Raw genomic sequence first — 19,871 nt, 5'->3', positions numbered from 1 at the left:
ACGTCAACTTTCAAATTTCACTTCTGACCCCAATTGTCCTACCTGAACTACCGGTTGTAATGTTTGCCCAATTAATTCACTATTATCATATAACCATTCCCCACAGCTAATATAGCTTACAATTTTGGCAATTGTAAATTCTTATTAGAGTTCCCCTACTTTTTTGAAGAGTATATAACAGTAACAAATTATTTAACACTGTGTAGGTTAGCAAAGTGATTTTATAGTAAATACTAATTCTAAATAGTAGTCATCAGCGGAAACTCGCTACATTTGTCCTAATGCAGCAAGGGATCTTTTATTATGCACTTTCCCACAGACAGGAAAGCACATACCACAGCATTTGACCAGTTGAATGTATTCACAGAGGTGGTTCGCTCCTGCAATGCAAGCTCCTCAAATGAGCACTCAACCCACTGAGCTAAATTCCACCCTTCTTTTACTTAATGAAGTCCTATTTATCATGATGACATCATTTTCTGAGGGGGTGGGACGTAGCCCAGTGGTAAAGCACTCGCCTGATGCGTGGTCGGTTTGGGATCGATCCCTGTCGGTGGGCCCATTGGGCTATTTCTTGTTCCAGCCAGTGCACCACGACTGGTATATCAAAGGCCGTGCATATAAAAGATTCCTTGCTACTAATGGACAAAAATGTAGTGGGTTTCCTCTCTATGACTGTGTCAAAACGACCATATGTTTGACATCCAATAGCCGATTATTAATAAATCAATGTGCTCTAGTGGTGTTGTTAAACAAAATAAACTTCTTCATTTTCTGAGGTTTATCAAAGGATAACAAAGTTTTTAATATGAACAGAGTAAATTGTATGAAAGCAGAAGGATGAAATCCATGATATACAAGAATTGCACAGGCAAGTTAAACACTTCACATGAGTGGCACAGTCGCTCAGACAAAAATTAAAAATAAAAGAAGAAGAAAAAAAGAAGAAAGACTCCCAAGTGCAATCCCTATAGTGGTTTTCATAGAAACTCACCTCAATAATTTTCATGTCCGTCTCCTTTGTACTCTTGTCGTCACTCAGTTTAGTGAGAAACTTCACAGCCCGGCCGTACTGCTTGTGGATAATGGCGTGCTTTATGCTGAACGGAAGAACCTGCAAACAAGAAAGAAAAACCAAATCTATCATCTTTATTTAGCGAGGTGAAAGAAACGGGACAAAAACAAATCTTGAAAACTTTAAAGGGTGGGATAGCTAGTGCTCTCTCTCTCTGTCTCTCCGTCTCTGTCTCTCTCTCTCTCTCTCTGAAACATGCCTTCCAACCTTCCTTCCCTCCCTCTCTTTCTCCCCATGTCTCTCCCCTCTCTTTCTCCCCATGTCTCTCTCTCTCTCTCTCTCCATCTCTCTCTCTCTCTCTCTCCTCTCCTTGTTTCCTTTCCTCCCCTCTTTCACTCATCACCTTCTCCTTTCCTCTATCCCTCTCCTGAGCTCTCTCTAAATCTATATATCACTCCTTCTCCCTCTCTCACTAACACACACTCTCTCTTTCTCTCACTATCTCTCTCTCTCTCTCTCTCTCTCTCTCTCTCTCTCTCTCTCTCTCTCTCTCTCTCTCTCTCTCTCTCTCTCTCTCTCTCTCTCTCTCCTTCCCTTCTCTCTTCTCTCACAATGATTTCATGTGCACCACAAATGATGTAATTTTGGGAAGCGACTGAACATAATGCGGCTTCCTAGTCTTATCTCTGTGTAATTGCTTACCAAAATGGCGTCATTTCGTCGTCTCCTTCTAGTTACATTTAAAATATTTTGACATGGTCCTTGTTATTCATTAAAAAAATAAAAATGGGCGAGACGTAGCCCAGTGGCAAAGCGCTCACTGTCGATCGATCCATGTCGGTGGGCCCAGTGGGCTATTTCTCGTTGGAGCCAGTGCATCACGACATTTTAGTTACGTCTGAAATATTTTGACATGGTCCTTGTTATTCATAAAAAAAAAATGGATGAGATGTAGCCCAGTGGCAAAGCGCTCACTGTCGATCGATCCATGTCGGTGGGCCCACTGGGCTATTTCTCGTTGGAGCCAGTGCATGACTGGTATATCAAAGGCTGTGGTATGTGCTATCCTGTCTGTGGGATGGTGCATATAAAAGATCCATTGTTGCATTACAAAAAAATGTAACGGGTTTCCTCTGATGACTATGTGTCAGAATTACCAAATGTTTTACATCAAATAGCCTATGATTAATTAATCAATGTATTCCAGTGGTGTCGTTAAGCAAAACAAACTTTCATATAAAAAAATCATATGGATAATAAAGAAATTATTACTCGCGTGTGGATCGTACTGATTCCACAAAACAAGTGTCAGGATTCACGTATTACCCTCGCTCTCGCAACACAAGAATCCTAAAACTAGTTTCGTAAAATCAGTTCCAACACTCAAGCTCTTATATTTCAACTGCGCGTGCTGTAACATTCTCTTTGAGAACCCCCGCGCGTGCTGTAACCTCACCGTGGTGCAGGGGTGTAACATTCTCTTTGAGAATGGCCAATACAGCACAGATCCCCTTGTTTTTTTCGGGATACAATTGAAATTTTGAGTAAAAGTCAGTATCTATCTGTGATATTTGTATTTTTGCACAGTTCTTTACACTGTGTTTTTATTTAAATCTTGAATTTTTATATTGATGTTGATCATCACTTTATTTGTTTGCATTACCATAGTTTGACACCCAATAGCTGATGTATTTTTCGTGCTGGGGTGTCATTAAACATTCATTCATTCATTCAAGCTCTTTTGACCGGCCTTGGTGGCGTCGTGGTTAGGCCATAGGTCTACAGGCTGGTAGGTACTGGGTTCGGATCCCAGTCGAGGCATGGGATTTTTAATCCAGATACCGACTCCAAACCCTGAGTGAGTGCTCCGCAAGGCTCAATGGGTAGGTGTAAACCACTTACACTGACCAGTGATCCATAACTGGTTCAACAAAGGCCATGGTTTGTGCTATCCTGCCTGTGGGAAGTGCAAATAAAAGATCCCTTGCTGCTAATCGGAAAGAGTAGCCCATGTAGTGGCGACAGCGGGTTTCCTCTCAAAATCTGTGTGGTCCTTAACCATATGTCTGACGCCATATAACCGTAAATAAAATGTGTTAAATGCGTCGTTAAATAAAACATTTCTTTCTTTCTTTCATTCAAGCTCTTATAATAATCTCTATATATTACAAAAAATAAGACTTTACCTTAATTTCGTTTAGGTCTGCCCACTTCTGTATCTCAACGAATGTCTCATCCACGTCGCGTATAGTGACCTCTGGTGACAGGGACACAAGGGACGGGTCTTCTAGAGACTCCTCGGTCGACAGTTCCGTCACTTCCGGAGGGTGAGCCACCGCGTCTGCCTGGGCGCAGCCTAACTTTATGTACGCTTCCAGCAACATCAACTTCTGTTTGTCCATTTCACTGAAAAATAACACAGTCACAGATTAAAAACTACATCAATGTGTGCAAAATATGGCATGAGAGGCAGCATTAGCTTAAGGGATTTTTTTCCAATCACATTTCAAAGTGTTCTTTACATACATACAAAGGAGTGGGAATGGAAGGGTCAGGAAGAGAATGCAGAGCTTCTGGAATTTTTTATAAAATCTACTAGCCATGGGATGAGTGATTTAAAACATTTACTAGCCACGATTAAAAATTCACTAGCCCAACTTTACATTAAGTTAATACAATTTTACTAAATAATAGTAATAATCAGATATGTAACCTAAAGGGGTTGATAGAGCTTAAAAAGCACTAACATTAGTGGGTTGGAATGGGGGCAGAATATTCAAGTTATTATTTACAAAATCAAATTAACTACACCATTTGACTTCTTTTTTTCACTAGCTGTCAGGCATGGCAATAGTACTTATTTACTAGCCCAACATTGAATATCACTAGCCATGGGAGTGGGGCTACCATAATCTAGAAGCCCTGAAGAATGGAATGGATGGAGTGAGAAGGGAGGAAAGGAGAAGGAAGCAGAGGACAGGGAAGTGCGAAAGGGAAGAAAAGAAAGGGTAGAAGAGGGAAGGGAAGTGCATATGGGAAGGGAAGGAGCAGACAGGCAAGTGCAGAAGGGAGGAAAGGGAAGGGTAGAAAAGAGAAGAGAAGTGCAAAAGGGAAGGGAAGGGAAGGGTAGAAGAGAGAAGGGAAGGGAAGGAGAGGACAAGGAAGTGCAGAAGGGAAGGGAACGGAAGGGGAAGGGAAGGGAAGGGAAGGGAAGGGAAGGGAAGGGAAGGGAAGGGAAGGGAAGGGAAGGGAAGGGAAGGGAAGGGAAGGGAAGGGAAGGCAAGGGGAGGGAAGGGAAGGGAAGGAAAGGGAAGGAAAGGGAAGGAGAGGAAAGAGGGAAGGGAAGGGAAGGAGAGGGAAGGGAATGTTGCCTTTAACTTCATGATTTGTTGTGTTGTAAAATATCTGAAATCATGCCAACATCTTTTATTTAATGGGTTAACAGGTATCTACCATAGAGTAAAGTGCTGTTATCTTTTCTTCACCAATTTACAGTACACAAACAACAAGTAACCCACCTCTTGACTGTTGATGCATCTGACCGCTGGTCACTCTTCATCCCGTAAAAGGCCAGCAGATTGGACTGGTCAATTTTAGAGATGATGTACCGGGAAAGTGAGATTATGTCTGACAGATTCTTGTCGTGTTCCTGAAACATAACAAAGAGATTGAACTTTTATAATTGTTATTATTTTATGAGGATATCTTTTGTCAATGAATATTTTTTTCTTTCATTTATTAAAGAAGATTTCCAGTTAAAAAAAACCCCCCAAAAACCCAGTGTTTCCCCCAGGATTCTTGTTCAAAGAGTTGGCAAAATAGTTTGATGTAAACTGAGCTCCCAAAGGGGGCAAAATAGCCCGAGTACTCTGACTGTAGAGGGCTAGACGGACATTTGGACAGATATTCAGCCCTTAGTCAGAGACCAAGCTATGTCATTTTCTGGGAATCACTGCCCACCACACGGTAGTCAAAGATTCCCACTCTAATACCATTACAATCCTACGTTTGATGTCTAATACCGTTACATCAATAATTTTCGAGTTAATTGATTAAAAAAAAATCCACATATTAATTACTAATACAGAAATAAATCCAACAGTGCCCACATTCAGCTAAACTTCATGACACTCCATCGCAAGAATTACAAAGCTCGCTGACTAATATCGTGATGTAGATCACGTGATCGCCCACTTGGCGACTCCGCCTTATACAAAGTTACAGGGGCCGTCTCATACCAAGCGAGGTTACAACATGGATTAGTTTCATTTTGTGTTTCCACCCACAAATTGGTAATAAAATGAGAAACAATTTTTTTTTTTTAATTATGTAGATACATTTTTAAATTTGTGTTAAAGGGACATACCCTAGGTTTTAAACACTAACACATATGTTTGACTATTATTACCGTTTTTGATAACTTAAATCATACTTTACATAGATTTTATTGTTTAGATTATCAATTTCCGTACATTCGAAGTGTTTGTGGTCATCCTAGTGTTTTTAACATCACAAAATGCATTTTACATATTTTTAAAAACGCACGTGCGTCTGAGAAGTAAGTTATGGAGTTGAGTTTTGGTCTATTTTTAGAAGGTATTTCACCATTTCAAAGTCACAGAAATTGTAACTTTATCCAAATGTGTTACAGGTTTGTAGATTAACTAAACTTAGTGTTAATTTGTCCCTTTAATTCATCATATAATGCACTTGCAAATTTAAGTATGTAATGTTTAAATATAATTTATAAAACAAATAATAATTTTTAAAAAATTAAAAAATTGGAAGTTCGCCCCAAAATATGGTTATGTGCAACGTGGGCTGTGTTCAGCCAGTCAGAGAGGAAAAAAACGACCACTTGATAGGTTTATGTGCTTCACGGTAAACCAACTGGCCAAGTTGGGAACCAATCAAATAGTTCGTGAACGTTGGCAAAACTGGCTGAACTTGGGCTGCAACCTTAAAAAACCTGACCTGATGAGACTGGTCACTGTTTACATGATTACGCCTGCACTGTATTAAAAGTAACAACTGTTTGAGTGCCAGTCACGCCAGTAGTTACAGAAAAATGGAGCCAAATTTACATTGCAACGTTTTGTTAACTTGGATTGGAATAAAATTACCTCAGTAGGTATAATATTCATTTCAGGGATAGGGGTGGGATTTAGTGAGGTAAATGTGTTGCATGATCGAACCACCTCGGTGGATACATTCAGCTGATTGGGCTTTTTCTCGTTCCAGCAAGTGCACCACAACTGGACAAAGGCCATGGTATGTGCTTTCCTGTGTGTGGGAAAGTGCATATAAAAGATACCTTTCTGCATTAGGAAAAATATAACGGATTTCCTCTGAAGACTACGAGTCAGAATTACCAAATGTTTGACATCCAATAACCGATGATTAATTAATCAATGTGCTCTAGTGGTGTCATCAACAAACAAATTTTATCATTTCAGGGATGGGGCATAGATTACTGGTGACCATATATTCATTAGTGAACTGTTGCATATGAAAGGACATAGAAAGTATTGGCTTGTAGATCCTTTTTTCTTTTTTACATACAATCGATATTGGTTGATTTTCTTTTTCATTCGATCATCATCCTGATGGTTTATTCGTTTTCACCTCACTGACCATCAGGCTCTAACAATGTACATATTTGGGAATATTAGTATATTGATGACTACTAGCATTTGCATTAAAATTTTTTTTATATCAGCGAACTGATAACAGAGGTGAGTCCCTTTTTTTTTAAATGGTTACAATTTTTACAGTCCCAGTAAAGAAATTCACAGGGTCAGTGCGGGGTCCTACTGGCCCTTAGGAAAGAAGGAAGGAAGGAAATATTTTATTTAACGACGCACTCAACACATTTTATTTACGGTTATATGGTGTCGGACATATGGTTAAAGACCACACAGATATTGATAGAGGAAACCCGCTGTCGCCACTTCATGGGATAATTACCTTCTCTGTGTCGAGTGCCTGCAGTCTGGCCATGTGGACAGGCAGGTGGTCAGGGTGGTCCTGTCTCAGTTCCTCGTACAGCGGGTGGGTGCGCTCCAGTCTGAAACAAAACCAGGCATATCAGAAGAAAGGAAGAAATGTCTTATTTAACAACACACTCAACACATTTTAACTTTGATTATAGGACATAAGGTTAAGAAGAAGGAAGAAGGAAATGTTTTATTTAATGCCACATTCAACACATTTTATTGACGGTTATATGACGTCAGACATATGTTTAAGGACCACACAGATATATAGAGAGGAAACCCGCTGTTGCTACTTAATGGGCTGCTCTTCTCGATTAGCATCAAGGGATCTTTTATATGCACCATCCCCAGACAGGATAGTACATACCACGGCCTTTGTTACACTAGTCGTGGAGCACTGGCTGGAACAAGAAATAGCCCAATGGGACCACCAATGGGGATCAATCCTAAACCGACCGCACATCAAGTGAGGGCTTTACCACTGGGCTATGTCCCGCCCCTAAGATTGTGATACCCAGTTAGAAATAAAAGCTGAAATGATCTTTACAAAACTGAAACCTCTATACTGTAACTAAATAATGGTAATTTTTTAGCATTTTAGACCAAATCCAGTGTACTTTGTGAAAATTTTATTTAGACAAAAAGCTGAAAAATCACAAGGTTAAGGACCACACAGATAACGAGACAGGAAACTTGCTGCCACACACAATGGGCTACTCTTTTTGATTAGCAGCAAGGGATCTTTATATGCACTATCCTACAGACAGGATATTACATACCACAGCCTTTGTTACACATGTTGGCTGAAATGAGAACTACGGAGATTGATCTTTGACCGATCACACAACATGCTACATCCAGCACTAAGGGTATCAATCACACAACATGCTACATCCAGCACTAAGGGTATCAATCACACAACATGCTACATCCAGCACTAAGGGTATCAATCACACAACATGCTACATCCAGCACTAAGGGTATCAATCACACAACATGCTACATCCAGCACTAAGGGTATCAATCACACAACATGCTACATCCAGCACCAAGGGTATCAATCACACAACATGCTACATCCAGCACCAAGGGTATCAATCACACAACATGCTACATCCAGCACCAAGGGTATCAATCACACAACATGCTACATCCAGCACCAAGGGTATCAATCACACAACATGCTACATCCAGCACCAAGGGTATCAATCACACAACATGCTACATCCAGCACCAAGGGTATCAATCACACAACATGCTACATCCAGCACCAAGGGTATCAATCACACAACATGCTACATCCAGCACCAAGGGTATCAATCACACAACATGCTACATCCAGCACCAAGGGTATCAATCACACAACATGCTACATCCAGCACCAAGGGTATCAATCACACAACATGCTACATCCAGCACCAAGGGTATCAGAGTCTTTGTTTTTCATTGGCCTAATACATATAGTGGTGATCTCAAGTCGTTAATACAAATCAAACTTAAAGGAACATTTTTGTTTTCAAAATCAATTGAAAATTTATTAGCAAACTACTGTTATAAAGTTTTAAAATTGTGTAGCGATCTGTGAAACTTGCGTAGGGGTGGGAATTGGTGAACTGTAAAAAAAACAAGAGAGGAAATTCTTGAAATCCTAGGTTAAAATCTGTGCCATCTGAAACATTTTGGAGGAAAGGACGATTAAAATGCAAGGAAATGCAATGTTCCATGAGCGGAAAACAGCTGATCCGAAGAGAAAAAAAGGAAATGTTTTATTTAACGAGGCACTCCACACATTTTATTTACAATTATATGGCGTCGAACATAAGGTTAAGGACCACACCGGTACTGAGAGAGGAAACCTGCTGTCACCACTTCATGGGCTACTCGTTTCGATTAGCAGCAAGGGATCTTTTATATGCACCATCCCAGACAGGATAGTACATACCATGGCCTTTGATACACCAGTTGTGGAGCACTGGTTGGAATAAGAAATAGCCCAATGGGTCCACTGACGGGGATCGATCCTAGATCGACCACGCATCAAGGGAATGCTTTACCACTGAGCTACGTCTCGACCCCTGGACACTGAATGAAATGTTCCTTGAACTTTAAAACTCTTGCTTACTTTGACAACCAGGAAATCTTGAGATCCCGGACGGCTTCTGCGTATTCCTCTTCCTTCGTCTTCTCCTTCTCCTTCTCTTTTTCCTTCTCCTTTTCGTTCGTTTTACTGTTAGATTTTTTCGGGTTTTCCGTTACCACATACTTGAATGGAACCGAACTCTACAGGAAGGAAGAAGGAAATTGTATATTTAACGACGCACTCAACACATTTTATTTTCGGTTATATGGCATTGGACATATGGTTAAGAACCACACAGGTATTGATGGAGGAAACCCACTGTCGCCACTGGATGGGCTACTCTTTTCAATTAGCAGCAAGTGATCTTTTATATGCACCATCCCACAGACAGGGTAGTACATACCATGGCCTTTGATATACCAGTTATTGTGCACCGGCTAGAGCGAGAAATAGCCCAATGAGCCCACCGATGGGGAATCTCTACAGGACACAAAAAGGAATTTAACTTTATTGCTATAAAGATGACAGACAGCAACTTCTTTTCTCAAATGCTGTTATTTTGAAAACATTGATTTATAAATATTCACAAACAAGAGGTATGATGACAAATTTAACATCTTCGTTGAAGTGAAGGAGAAAGAAGGAAGTTAGTCACTTGACCAGAATAATAAGTAGCCCTGTTTATTGGTTTTTGGGATGTTTGGATCAGTCTATTAGAATATGGAGGGGGGGATGCCATAAGTTAGAGGTCCCCTGTTCCACGAAGCGATCTTAGCCCTAAGATCAGCTTAAGTGTATAACGACTGTATACACTTAAGGTGCTCTTAGCGCTAAGACTGCTTCGTGGAACGAGGCCCTGGTCAAAATTGAAAAGTACGGTATGCTATCACTAAAACACTGCAACCCCTACAGGCTCCGCCCAACAAATATTTAACACTTTCACTATTCTGCATAAATATCCCATAATCTCAGAATCATACTGAGATACGGCATTAAAAGAAAAAACAACCAAAAACATTTGGTTTACTGTAACTAAACACACTATTTTTTATACTGGGTTAGTCTGTAGGAAGTTAAAAAAAACAAACACGTAAAAGTATACTATACAAAAATGAATAATTGTTTTCTTGTAATATTGATTTAAGAATAATATAAAAATATTACAAGTATTATTTTGCATGCTAGCAAGCATATTGTTAATTTACAATATTGAATCTGGTGTGTGGTGTACTGGTGAATGCAAAGATGGGGATCTTTTTTATCAGGCAATACAAATTTAGAGAATAACTCGCTACAAGGAATTATGAATTATCTGTCCCGAGTGAATGAATGTTGTAAACCTGAGCCTTTGGCAAGGGTTTTACAACATTCATTCTCGAGGGACAGATAATTCGTAACTCCTCGTAGCGAGTTGGTTATTCTCTTTATTACCCATTGTCAATTTTAACTGATTTTTAATGGAGAATTTCCTCTGCAGTCTACAAATCCATCAGCCATTACGTCATATAATCTTATGCACATTACATGACGTAATGTAAGTGATGTCATAGCAGAACGGCACTGTTTTTACAGCCAAATGTTTACAATACAAAATAATACAACTGTATTTTCATTTGAAAATAATTATTTTTATATATACTACTCAAAAGAATTTAAGGGTCAGACGATATTTTCGACATTATTTTCTGAATGTCAATTATATTAGCTAGACCATAATGTCACGCATGGTATTGTTCCATTTTGACGAAAGTGGGTCTAAGCAACCCATAAATGAATTAAAATCCACTGTCATTGACACTGTCGACTAGTTCTAATGGCGAAAACATGCTTACATTTGCACGTAAATTAGGGCGAAAGCGAATGGTCTGCTAAGTGCCCATAACTTGCTTTTTCACAAAGCGCTTCATTTGCACGCTTTGCACGTGTATTCCATGTTCCCAATGCTGAATTTCCGTATAATTGGAGCTGGCGTTCGTGTACGGTGCACACTCCAAATTCGATAATGGTACGACTTCAACTGACTATCGAAGATCGAGGAAGGGCTATTGCTTGGCTTCAGGATGGCAATACGCAAAGAAATGTTGCTCTGAGACTTGGTGTCAGTCAGAGTGTCGTTGGGTAGACTGTGGCAACGGTACCAAGCAACGAATTCTGTTCGAAATCATCCACGTTCGGGAAGACCCCGAAGCACTACAAATAGAGATTACCGCTACATCACCAATATGGCTCTACGTCAACGCACAACCACTGCACGCCGATTACGTGACAATCTGCGGACTGCGACTGGAACTCGAGTGTCTGATCAAACCATACGCAATCGTCTGAGAGCCAATAATCTACACTGCCGTCACCAGGCTGTTCGACCACCACTCCAACCACGTCACAGAACGGCCAGACGTCACTGGTGCACGCTTCATCTGCGGTGGCAACGTGTTCAGTGGGGTCGAGTGATGTTCACTGATGAGTCCAGGTTTAGTCTCCAGTTCAACGACGGTCGGGTTCGTGTCTACAGACGTCCTGGGGAGCGCTTCGCTGACGTTAACGTTAGACAACGTCACCGGTTCGGTGGTGGCAGCGTCATGGTGTGGGGCAGCATCTCTATCCACCACAGGACCCCCCTATATGTGGTGGATGGCAATCTGAATGGAATCCGCTATCTGAATGAGATTATCCGGCCGTTGGTTCTCCCAGGCCTTCAGCAGATTGGCGGCGGGGCAGTTCTGCAGGATGACAATGCCAGACCCCACCGCGCCAGGGTGGTAACGGACTTTCTCAGACAACAAGGTATCGCCAGGATGGATTGGCCAGCATATTCGCCTGACTTGGCCCCAATAGAGCACGCCTGGGACGAATTAGGCAGGAGAGTTCGGGATAACCATGCCCCTCCGGCCAACCTTCATGATCTGGGTCAACTTCTTATGGCAGAGTGGCAGGCCATTCCCCAAGAGTTCTTCAGACATCTGATCAACAGCATGAGGCAATGATGTGTCGAGTGTATTTGCGCCAGGGGTGGATTCACACACTATTAAACGAATGTTCTAATGTGTAAAATCCATGTTTGACAACCTTCAACTTTGACAACATGTCATGTGACTTTCTTGTATACAGTGACGTTTATTTGTGGTTTTTTGTAAATATGGAACAATAAAAAAAAAAATTGGTGTAGTTTACATCATCAATCTAATACACTCTGAAACTTATTTGGTTATAAATTTTTGACCCTTAAATTCTTTTGAGTAGTATATTACTAAAACTGCTGCTTATGAAAATATACCATTTCATGTTTACAAAACAAATGAGTTTTTGTAAATCTTTGTAGATAGTATAACGCATGTGTAATCTGACTCATGACTGGAAACATTATATGAATGAAAGTGAAGTTCCTGTCATGGCAAGCAACCAACCAAACGTCGTGATTTTTAAGCCAGCCAATCAGTGGCTGTAGAAGCAATCTGCACACTGTGCAGAGATTGAAAAAATATTACCCCGTACATTTGAGCCCATATGGGTATTAAAATGGTACGAAACTCACAGCTTTTTTCAGGGGCTCTTCTTTAGCGAGAGTCAGACTTCCCAGCAAGTAGTTTCCAGCCACGCAACCTTTGGGTAGTCTGAAATATTGAACACAAACTAAACATTAAACAATCAGTAGTCGAACAAGATCTTCATGGCAACTGGAAAGAAAAGAAAGGAATGCAGCATGGGATCTTTTATAAGCAATTTCCTTCAGACAGGAGAGCACATACCACATTCTTTCATGTACCAGAACTGTCTGGGTTGGGAAAACACCCAACTTCATTGATCGCACTTAAGGTGAGCAGACTAGCTAGAAGATATAATTTAAATGATGATAAAACTCTCTTTCTTGAACTAAAGCAGTGGTGTTTAAGAAGCATTTGACCAGTTGTGAGTAAGTCTTATATTCTACAAGACTGTAGTTTTAATTAACAATATCAGAGATCAAAACAGATGCCTTCAAAAAGCAAAAAGAAAAATGCATCCCCAAGAGACAGGAAGGAAGGAAATGTTTTATTTACCTGTCGGTAAACACACTCAACACATTTTATTTAAGGTTATATGGCATCAGACATCTGGTTAAGGACCACACAGATATTGAGAGAGAAAACCTGCTGTCGCCACTTCATGGGCCACTCTTTTCGATTAGCAGCAAGGGATCTTTTGTATGCACCATCCCATAGACAGGATAGCACATACCAAGGCCTTTGATGTACCAGTCATGGTGCACTGGCTGGAGTGAGAAATAGCCCAATGGGCCCACCGATGGGGATCGATCCCAGACCAACCACACATCAAATGAACGCTGTTACCACTGGGCTACGTACCGCCCCATTTGGAATGTGGACCCCACAACCTACTTATCTGGAATGGGCACAGCACAACCAACTTATCATCTGGAATGGGGACACTATAACCTACTTATCATCTGGAATGGACACAAAACCTACTTATCATCTGGAATGGGCGCACCACAACAACCTACTTATCTGGAATGGGCACGACATAACCTAATTATCATCTGGAATGGGTGCAACACAACCTACTTATCATCTGGAATGGGTGCAACACAACCTACTTAACATCTGGAATGGGCACATCACAACAACCTACTTATCATCTGAAATGGGTGCGCTACAACAACCTACTTATCATCTGGAATGGGCACAACGTAACCTACTTATCATCTGGAATGGGTGCAACACAACCTACTTATCATCTGCAATGGGTACAACACAACCTACTTATCATCTGGAATGGGTGCAACACTACTTATCATCTGGAATGGGTGCAACACAACCTACTTATCATCTGGAATGGGCACAACGTAACCTACTTATCTGGAATGGGCACGACGTAACCTACTTATCATCTGAAATGGGCATGACATAACCTACTTGCCATCTGGAATGGGCTTGACATAACCTACTTATCATCTGGAATAGGCACGACGTAACCTACTTATCATCTGGAATGGGCTTGACGTAACCTACTAATCTGGAATGGGCAAACCACAACAACCTACTTATCATCTGGAATGGACACGACGTAACCTACTTATCACCTGGAATGGGAACGCCACATCCTACTTATCACCTGGAATGGGAATGCCACAACCTACTTATCATCTGGAATGGGCGCAATGTAACCTACTTATCATCTGGAATAGGCACGACATAACCTACTTATCTGGAATAGGCATGACGTAACTAACTTATCATCTGAAATGGGCATGACATAACCAACTTATCATCTGGAATGGAAGCACCACAACAACCTACTTATCATCTGGAATGAGTGCACGACGTGACCTACTTATCATCTGGAATGGGCGTGACGTAACCTACTTATCATCTGGAATGGGCATGACGTAACCTACTTATCATCTGGAATGGGTGTGACGTAACCTACTTATCATCTGGAATGGGCGTGACATAACCTACTTATCATCTGGAATGGGCGCGACATAGAGCGGGTATACGGCTCCTTTCTGCAGAGAAACGGACGACATCTTCTTGCCCCCAATGATGGCATTGTTCCAGGTCGCATACAGGTCGACTGACACGGAGGTGGGCAGCTTGTGGTGCAGCAGCATGACGACGTCCTTCAGCTTCTCGAGCGCCTCGCGCTTCTCATGTCGAACCTGCAGACGGATCGTGTAGTCACCCTTCTCCAGTTTGGCACTGTACTGGAGGGAAAACGTATTTTTGTTTTCAACAATATCTCAGAGCATTTTAAACTACAGTTATTTGGTGTATAACATGTTTATTTTAACAGCTGGGCAAAGGAGAGAGGGAGGACAGGGAGAACGAGAGAGGGAGGACAGGGAGAACGAGAAAGGGAGGAGGAAGGTGGGAGGAGATGAAGGATGAGGAGAGAGGGAGGAGGGTGTAGAGATGGAGGATGTGATGGAGGAGAGAGGGAGGAGAGAGGGAGGATGAGAGATGGAGGATAGAGGGATGAGGAGAGAGGGAGGGAGGATGAGAGATGGCGGAGGAGATGGAGGATGAGAGATGGAGGATGAGAGAGGGAGGGAAGATGAGAGAGGAGAGAGGGAGGATAGATGGAGGATGAGAGGGAGAATGAGAGAGGGAGGAGGGCGAGAGGGAGGATGAGAGATAAGAGGAGATGGAGGAGAGAGGGAGGATAGATGGAGGATGAGAGAGGGAGGAGGGTCAGAGGGAGAGGAGAGATAGAGGATGAGAGAGGGAGGATAAGAGGAGATGGAGGAGAGAGGTAGGATGAGAGAGGGAGGAGGAGAGATGGAAAATGAGAGAGGGAGGAGAGAGGTAGGATGAGAGAGGGAGGAGAAATGGAGGAGAGGAAGGAGAAGAGATGAAGAAACGTTTTGATGAAACATGGCATAAGTGAAAGCAAGCATTCTGAAATCACTGATAAAGCAATACATGTTCCCTAGCAGGCCCGACATATTTTGGAGTCTCTAAGTTCAAGGGCCACAACTGTGAAAAATGAGCAAATTGCCATGAAAATCAACCTTAATCTGTAACAGTACATTATAAAGCTTTATCCTGCAGCCAGTTTCTAGTTGACACATTATGATGATCGATAAAGCAAAATCATATACGTATAGTAGCAGGATATGACTTTTGACATCACTCATATGACATCGCATGCATAACTACATTACAAAATCATATACGCATAGTAGCAGGATATGACTTTTGACATCACTCATGTGACATCGCATGCATAACTACATTACAAAATCATATACGTATAGTAGCAGGATATGACTTTTGACATCACTCATGTGACATCGCATGCATAACTACATTACAAAATCGCTCATTTGACCTCTAGGTCATCATACAATGTAGCTGTAATAACAGAAATAATAAGTTTTTACCTTAATTTCTATGGTCTGCAGGATAAAGATAATAACTAGTTAATGACATAGGATATCAGCTTTACCCTGTTCAGGACGAATTGGAAATTCCACTCAGCGAGCGTCACAGAATTTCACATTCTTACCTTAGAATGAAGTCGATACCATACACCATTAACTAGTTATTCTCTACATACACAAACACATTTTCATATCTCCTAAGTTTAAGGGTCGTAACTGTGGATAAATCACAGTGAAAGTCAAATTTGATCGTTAACAGTACATGATAAAGCTATATACAAAATTTTAGCTCAATATCTTGAGGCTTTGTGAAAAAAAAGTCTGGAAAACTATATGTGGAACAGACACACAGACAGACAGGTGAGATATTGTAAGAGTTACCTGCCTATTACAGGTGATACATTTGTACTTAAGTGTTACCTGGTGTGGATAGGTGTCTTTACACCTACGACAGGTCATCTATATTTTAATTAAGAGTTACTTGTCTGTGACAGGTCATCTATATTTTAATTAAGAGTTACTTGTCTGTGACAGGTCATCTATATTTTAATTAAGAGTTACTTGTCTGTGACAGGTGAGATATTTTTAATTAAGAGTTACCTGGCTGTGACAGGTGAGATATTTTTAATTAAGAGTTACCTGGCTGTGACAAGTGAGATATTTTTAATTAAGAGTTACCTGTCTATTACAGGTGATATATTTGTACTTAAGTGTTACCTGGTGTGGATAGGTGTCTTTACACCTACGACAGGCGAGATATTTCTAATTAAGAGCTACCTGGCTGTGACAGGTGAAATATTTTTAATTAAGAGTTACCTGGCTGTGACAAGTGAGATATTTTTAATTAAGAGTTACCTGTCTATTACAGGTGATATATTTGTACTTAAGTGTTACCTGGTGTGGATAGGTGTCTTTACACCTACGACAGGCGAGATATTTCTAATTAAGAGCTACCTGGCTGTGACAGGTGAAATATTTTTAATTAAGAGTTACCTGCCTATTACAGGTGATATATTTGTACTTAAGTGTTACCTGGTGTGGATAGGTGTCTTTACACCTACGACAGACGAGATATTTTTAATTAAGAGCTACCTGGCTGTGACAGGCAAGATATTTTTAATTAAGAGTTACCTGCCTATTACAGGTGATATACTTCTAATTAAGTGTTACCCGATGTGAGCCAGTATTTGTACACCTGTGACAGGCGAGATATTTCTAATTAGGAGTTACCTGGTGTGGGTAGGCGTCTCCAGAACTCACGAGCTGCTTGTTAGAGTCGAACATCATCCAGATCTGACTCTCGTATTCAGACTCATACAGCAGATCACTGAGCAGGGAGCAGTCGGGCATCACCTCACCAGACTTAGTCTGAACACAAAATAACAACAGACTGAGATAGAACAGTTGGGCATCACCTCACCAGACTTAGTCTGAACAGTTGGGCATCACCTCACCAGACTTAGTCTGAACACAAAATAACAATAGAGATAGAGATAGAACAGTCACATCACCTCACCAGACTTAGTCTGAACACAAAATAACAACAGATAGAGATAGAATAGTCAGGCATCACCTCACCAGACTTAGTCTGAACACAAAATAACAATAGAGATAGAACAGTCAGGCATCACCTCACCAGACTTAGTCTGAACACAAAATAACAACAGATAGAGATAGAATAGTCAGGCATCACCTCACCAGACTTAGTCTGAACACAAAATAACAATAGAGATAGAACAGTCAGGCATCACCTCACCAGACTTAGTCTGAACACAAAATAACAACAGATAGAACACAAAATAACAACAGATAGAGATAGAACAGTCAGGCATCACCTCACCAGACTTAGTCTGAACACAAAATAACAATAGAGATAGAACAGTCAGGCATCACCTCACCAGACTTAGTCTGAACACAAAATAACAACAGATAGAGATAGAACAGTCAGGCATCACCTCACCAGACTTAGTCTGAACACAAAATAATAACAGATCGAGATAGAACAGTTCAGTGTTTTGGGTATTTTACATTAATATAAAAACCCAACAACACTGTAAGACTAAAATATAACAGATGCTAGATTTTTGTCCATATTATTATTACTTTTAAACTGGGGGTAGGGGTGAAATTTTATTTATATTTTCAGAACATTGGTAATACTTCTAATCTGTCATCATATATATTTAATGGGTGGGGGATAGGTACAATAAAATAAGGGGGAGGGGGAGGGGGAGGCATGGACAAAAATCTAAAACAAAATTTATTATGGCCTAACAGATGTTAACAAAAACAGGATCTAAGCTGTACTTCTGTGTCACTAAATTATTAAATTATACATCAAATATTTATTAGTAAAAATATATTTACTGAAAGCTGTACATTTAGTTTTTCAATCTCTTTACATATTTATTCAACAAGTGTGGAAGGCTCTGGCTAGAATTACCTGATGGAAGCTATAAGTGAGTTCAATAGAGTAGATCTGCCTGCCCTCAGGTAGACAGTCCCTGTGGCCGTGTAGGCAGCGGACTTTGTGCTCGGACGGCCTGAAACACAACGTATTACTTTCATTAGTAAAGATGTTTCACTAACATAATGAAGTCAGATGTATCCTATAACTTACCCATAACATCCGTGTCATATACCCATTTGATATTCACCATTATTAGGAAGGAAGAAAATGTTTTATTTAACGACGCACTCAACACATTTTATTTACGGTTATATGGCGTCAGACATATTGTTAAGGACCACACAGATATTGAGAGAGGAATCCCACTGTCGCCATTTCATGGGCTACTCTTTTTTCGATTAGCAGCAAGGGATCTTTTATATGCACCATCCCCCAGACAGGATAGTACATACCACGGCCTTTGTTACACCAGTTGTGGAGCACTGGCTGGAACGACAAATAGCTCAATGGGTCCACCGACGGGGATCGATCCTGGACCGACCGCGCATCAAGCAAACCCTTTACCACTGGGCCATGTCCCGGCCCCTATTGAGAGAAATACTGTGTTCTATTACTGCACGTACCTGATAGGTACAACCAATGTTTTCAGTGAAAGTGACGGCACACAGTCTTCATTCTTCAGCTGGGACCGGATGGTGTACCGCTGAATTCCGTCGGCTACATTCTGAAAATTAAAAAATGTGACCATAATCAAGAGCTCAATGCACTGTCCAAAATAAAACATCATCTTGGATGGCATAGTGATAAAACCACCGGACCGTGATGCTGCTAAATACTGGATCACTATACAATTACCACCCAAACCAAGTTTTCATAGCTTAGTGGTATGGCAAGACTTAAAGAGACATTCCTGTGTTTGCTCCATTGTAAGATGTTTCCGACTAATAATATATTTATACAATTAAACTTACATATTAACTATATTTTCTTGTTTAGAATAGTAGGTTCTATATATTCAATGTGTTTCTGGTCGTCTTAATATCTTTAAGAAGCCAGAACTAGATTTTGTCTTCAAATAAGTTGGTACGTACGAAAAAATATATTTTAGGAAATAAAATGAAATTTAACCTAGTACAAATATTAGAACGATCAGAAACATGTTTAATATATAGCCACTAATATTTTATGCAGAAACATATATTTGATATGTAATTACAATCGTTAAAAAGTATCTGTTAGTCAACAACATCTTAAATATTGCAGCAAACTCAGGAATGTCCCTTTAAGATCACTACACCGACTTCTCTCTCACCAACCACTGATATTAACCCTGGTCCTCAACAGACAGTACAGACAGCTGAAGCGTGTGACAAGACAGTGTGCCTGTAAAATGTAATTTGATGTAAGCACAAAAATTAAAATGATTGAATATACTCTGTAAAACAACAAATAGGCACATGATATGAAAAACAAAGGAGATTTAGCTT

The 19,871-nt window shown here is 40.5% G+C and overlaps 1 protein-coding gene across 1 annotated transcript in view; it reads right to left on the bottom strand.

Moving 5' to 3' along the window:
• LOC121372682 (tripeptidyl-peptidase 2-like) overlaps positions 1-19,871 on the bottom strand; it is a 42,162-nt gene that overhangs the window by 1,308 nt on the left and 20,983 nt on the right. Inside the window, exons 19-28 of the mRNA XM_041499136.1 lie at positions 19,008-19,108; positions 18,418-18,517; positions 17,205-17,342; positions 14,551-14,795; positions 12,624-12,702; positions 9,134-9,291; positions 6,983-7,082; positions 4,534-4,664; positions 3,202-3,421; positions 995-1,114 (exon numbers count right to left, since the gene is read on the bottom strand). Coding sequence (XP_041355070.1) covers positions 995-1,114; positions 3,202-3,421; positions 4,534-4,664; positions 6,983-7,082; positions 9,134-9,291; positions 12,624-12,702; positions 14,551-14,795; positions 17,205-17,342; positions 18,418-18,517; positions 19,008-19,108 — 1,392 coding nt within the window. The remainder of the gene's footprint in view (positions 1-994; positions 1,115-3,201; positions 3,422-4,533; positions 4,665-6,982; positions 7,083-9,133; positions 9,292-12,623; positions 12,703-14,550; positions 14,796-17,204; positions 17,343-18,417; positions 18,518-19,007; positions 19,109-19,871) is intronic.

The sequence above is a fragment of the Gigantopelta aegis genome, chromosome 1, assembly GCF_016097555.1.
Source record: "Gigantopelta aegis isolate Gae_Host chromosome 1, Gae_host_genome, whole genome shotgun sequence".
Taxonomy (NCBI): Eukaryota; Metazoa; Mollusca; class Gastropoda; order Neomphalida; family Peltospiridae; genus Gigantopelta; species Gigantopelta aegis.
This window is presented reverse-complemented; position numbering and strand designations above follow the sequence as displayed.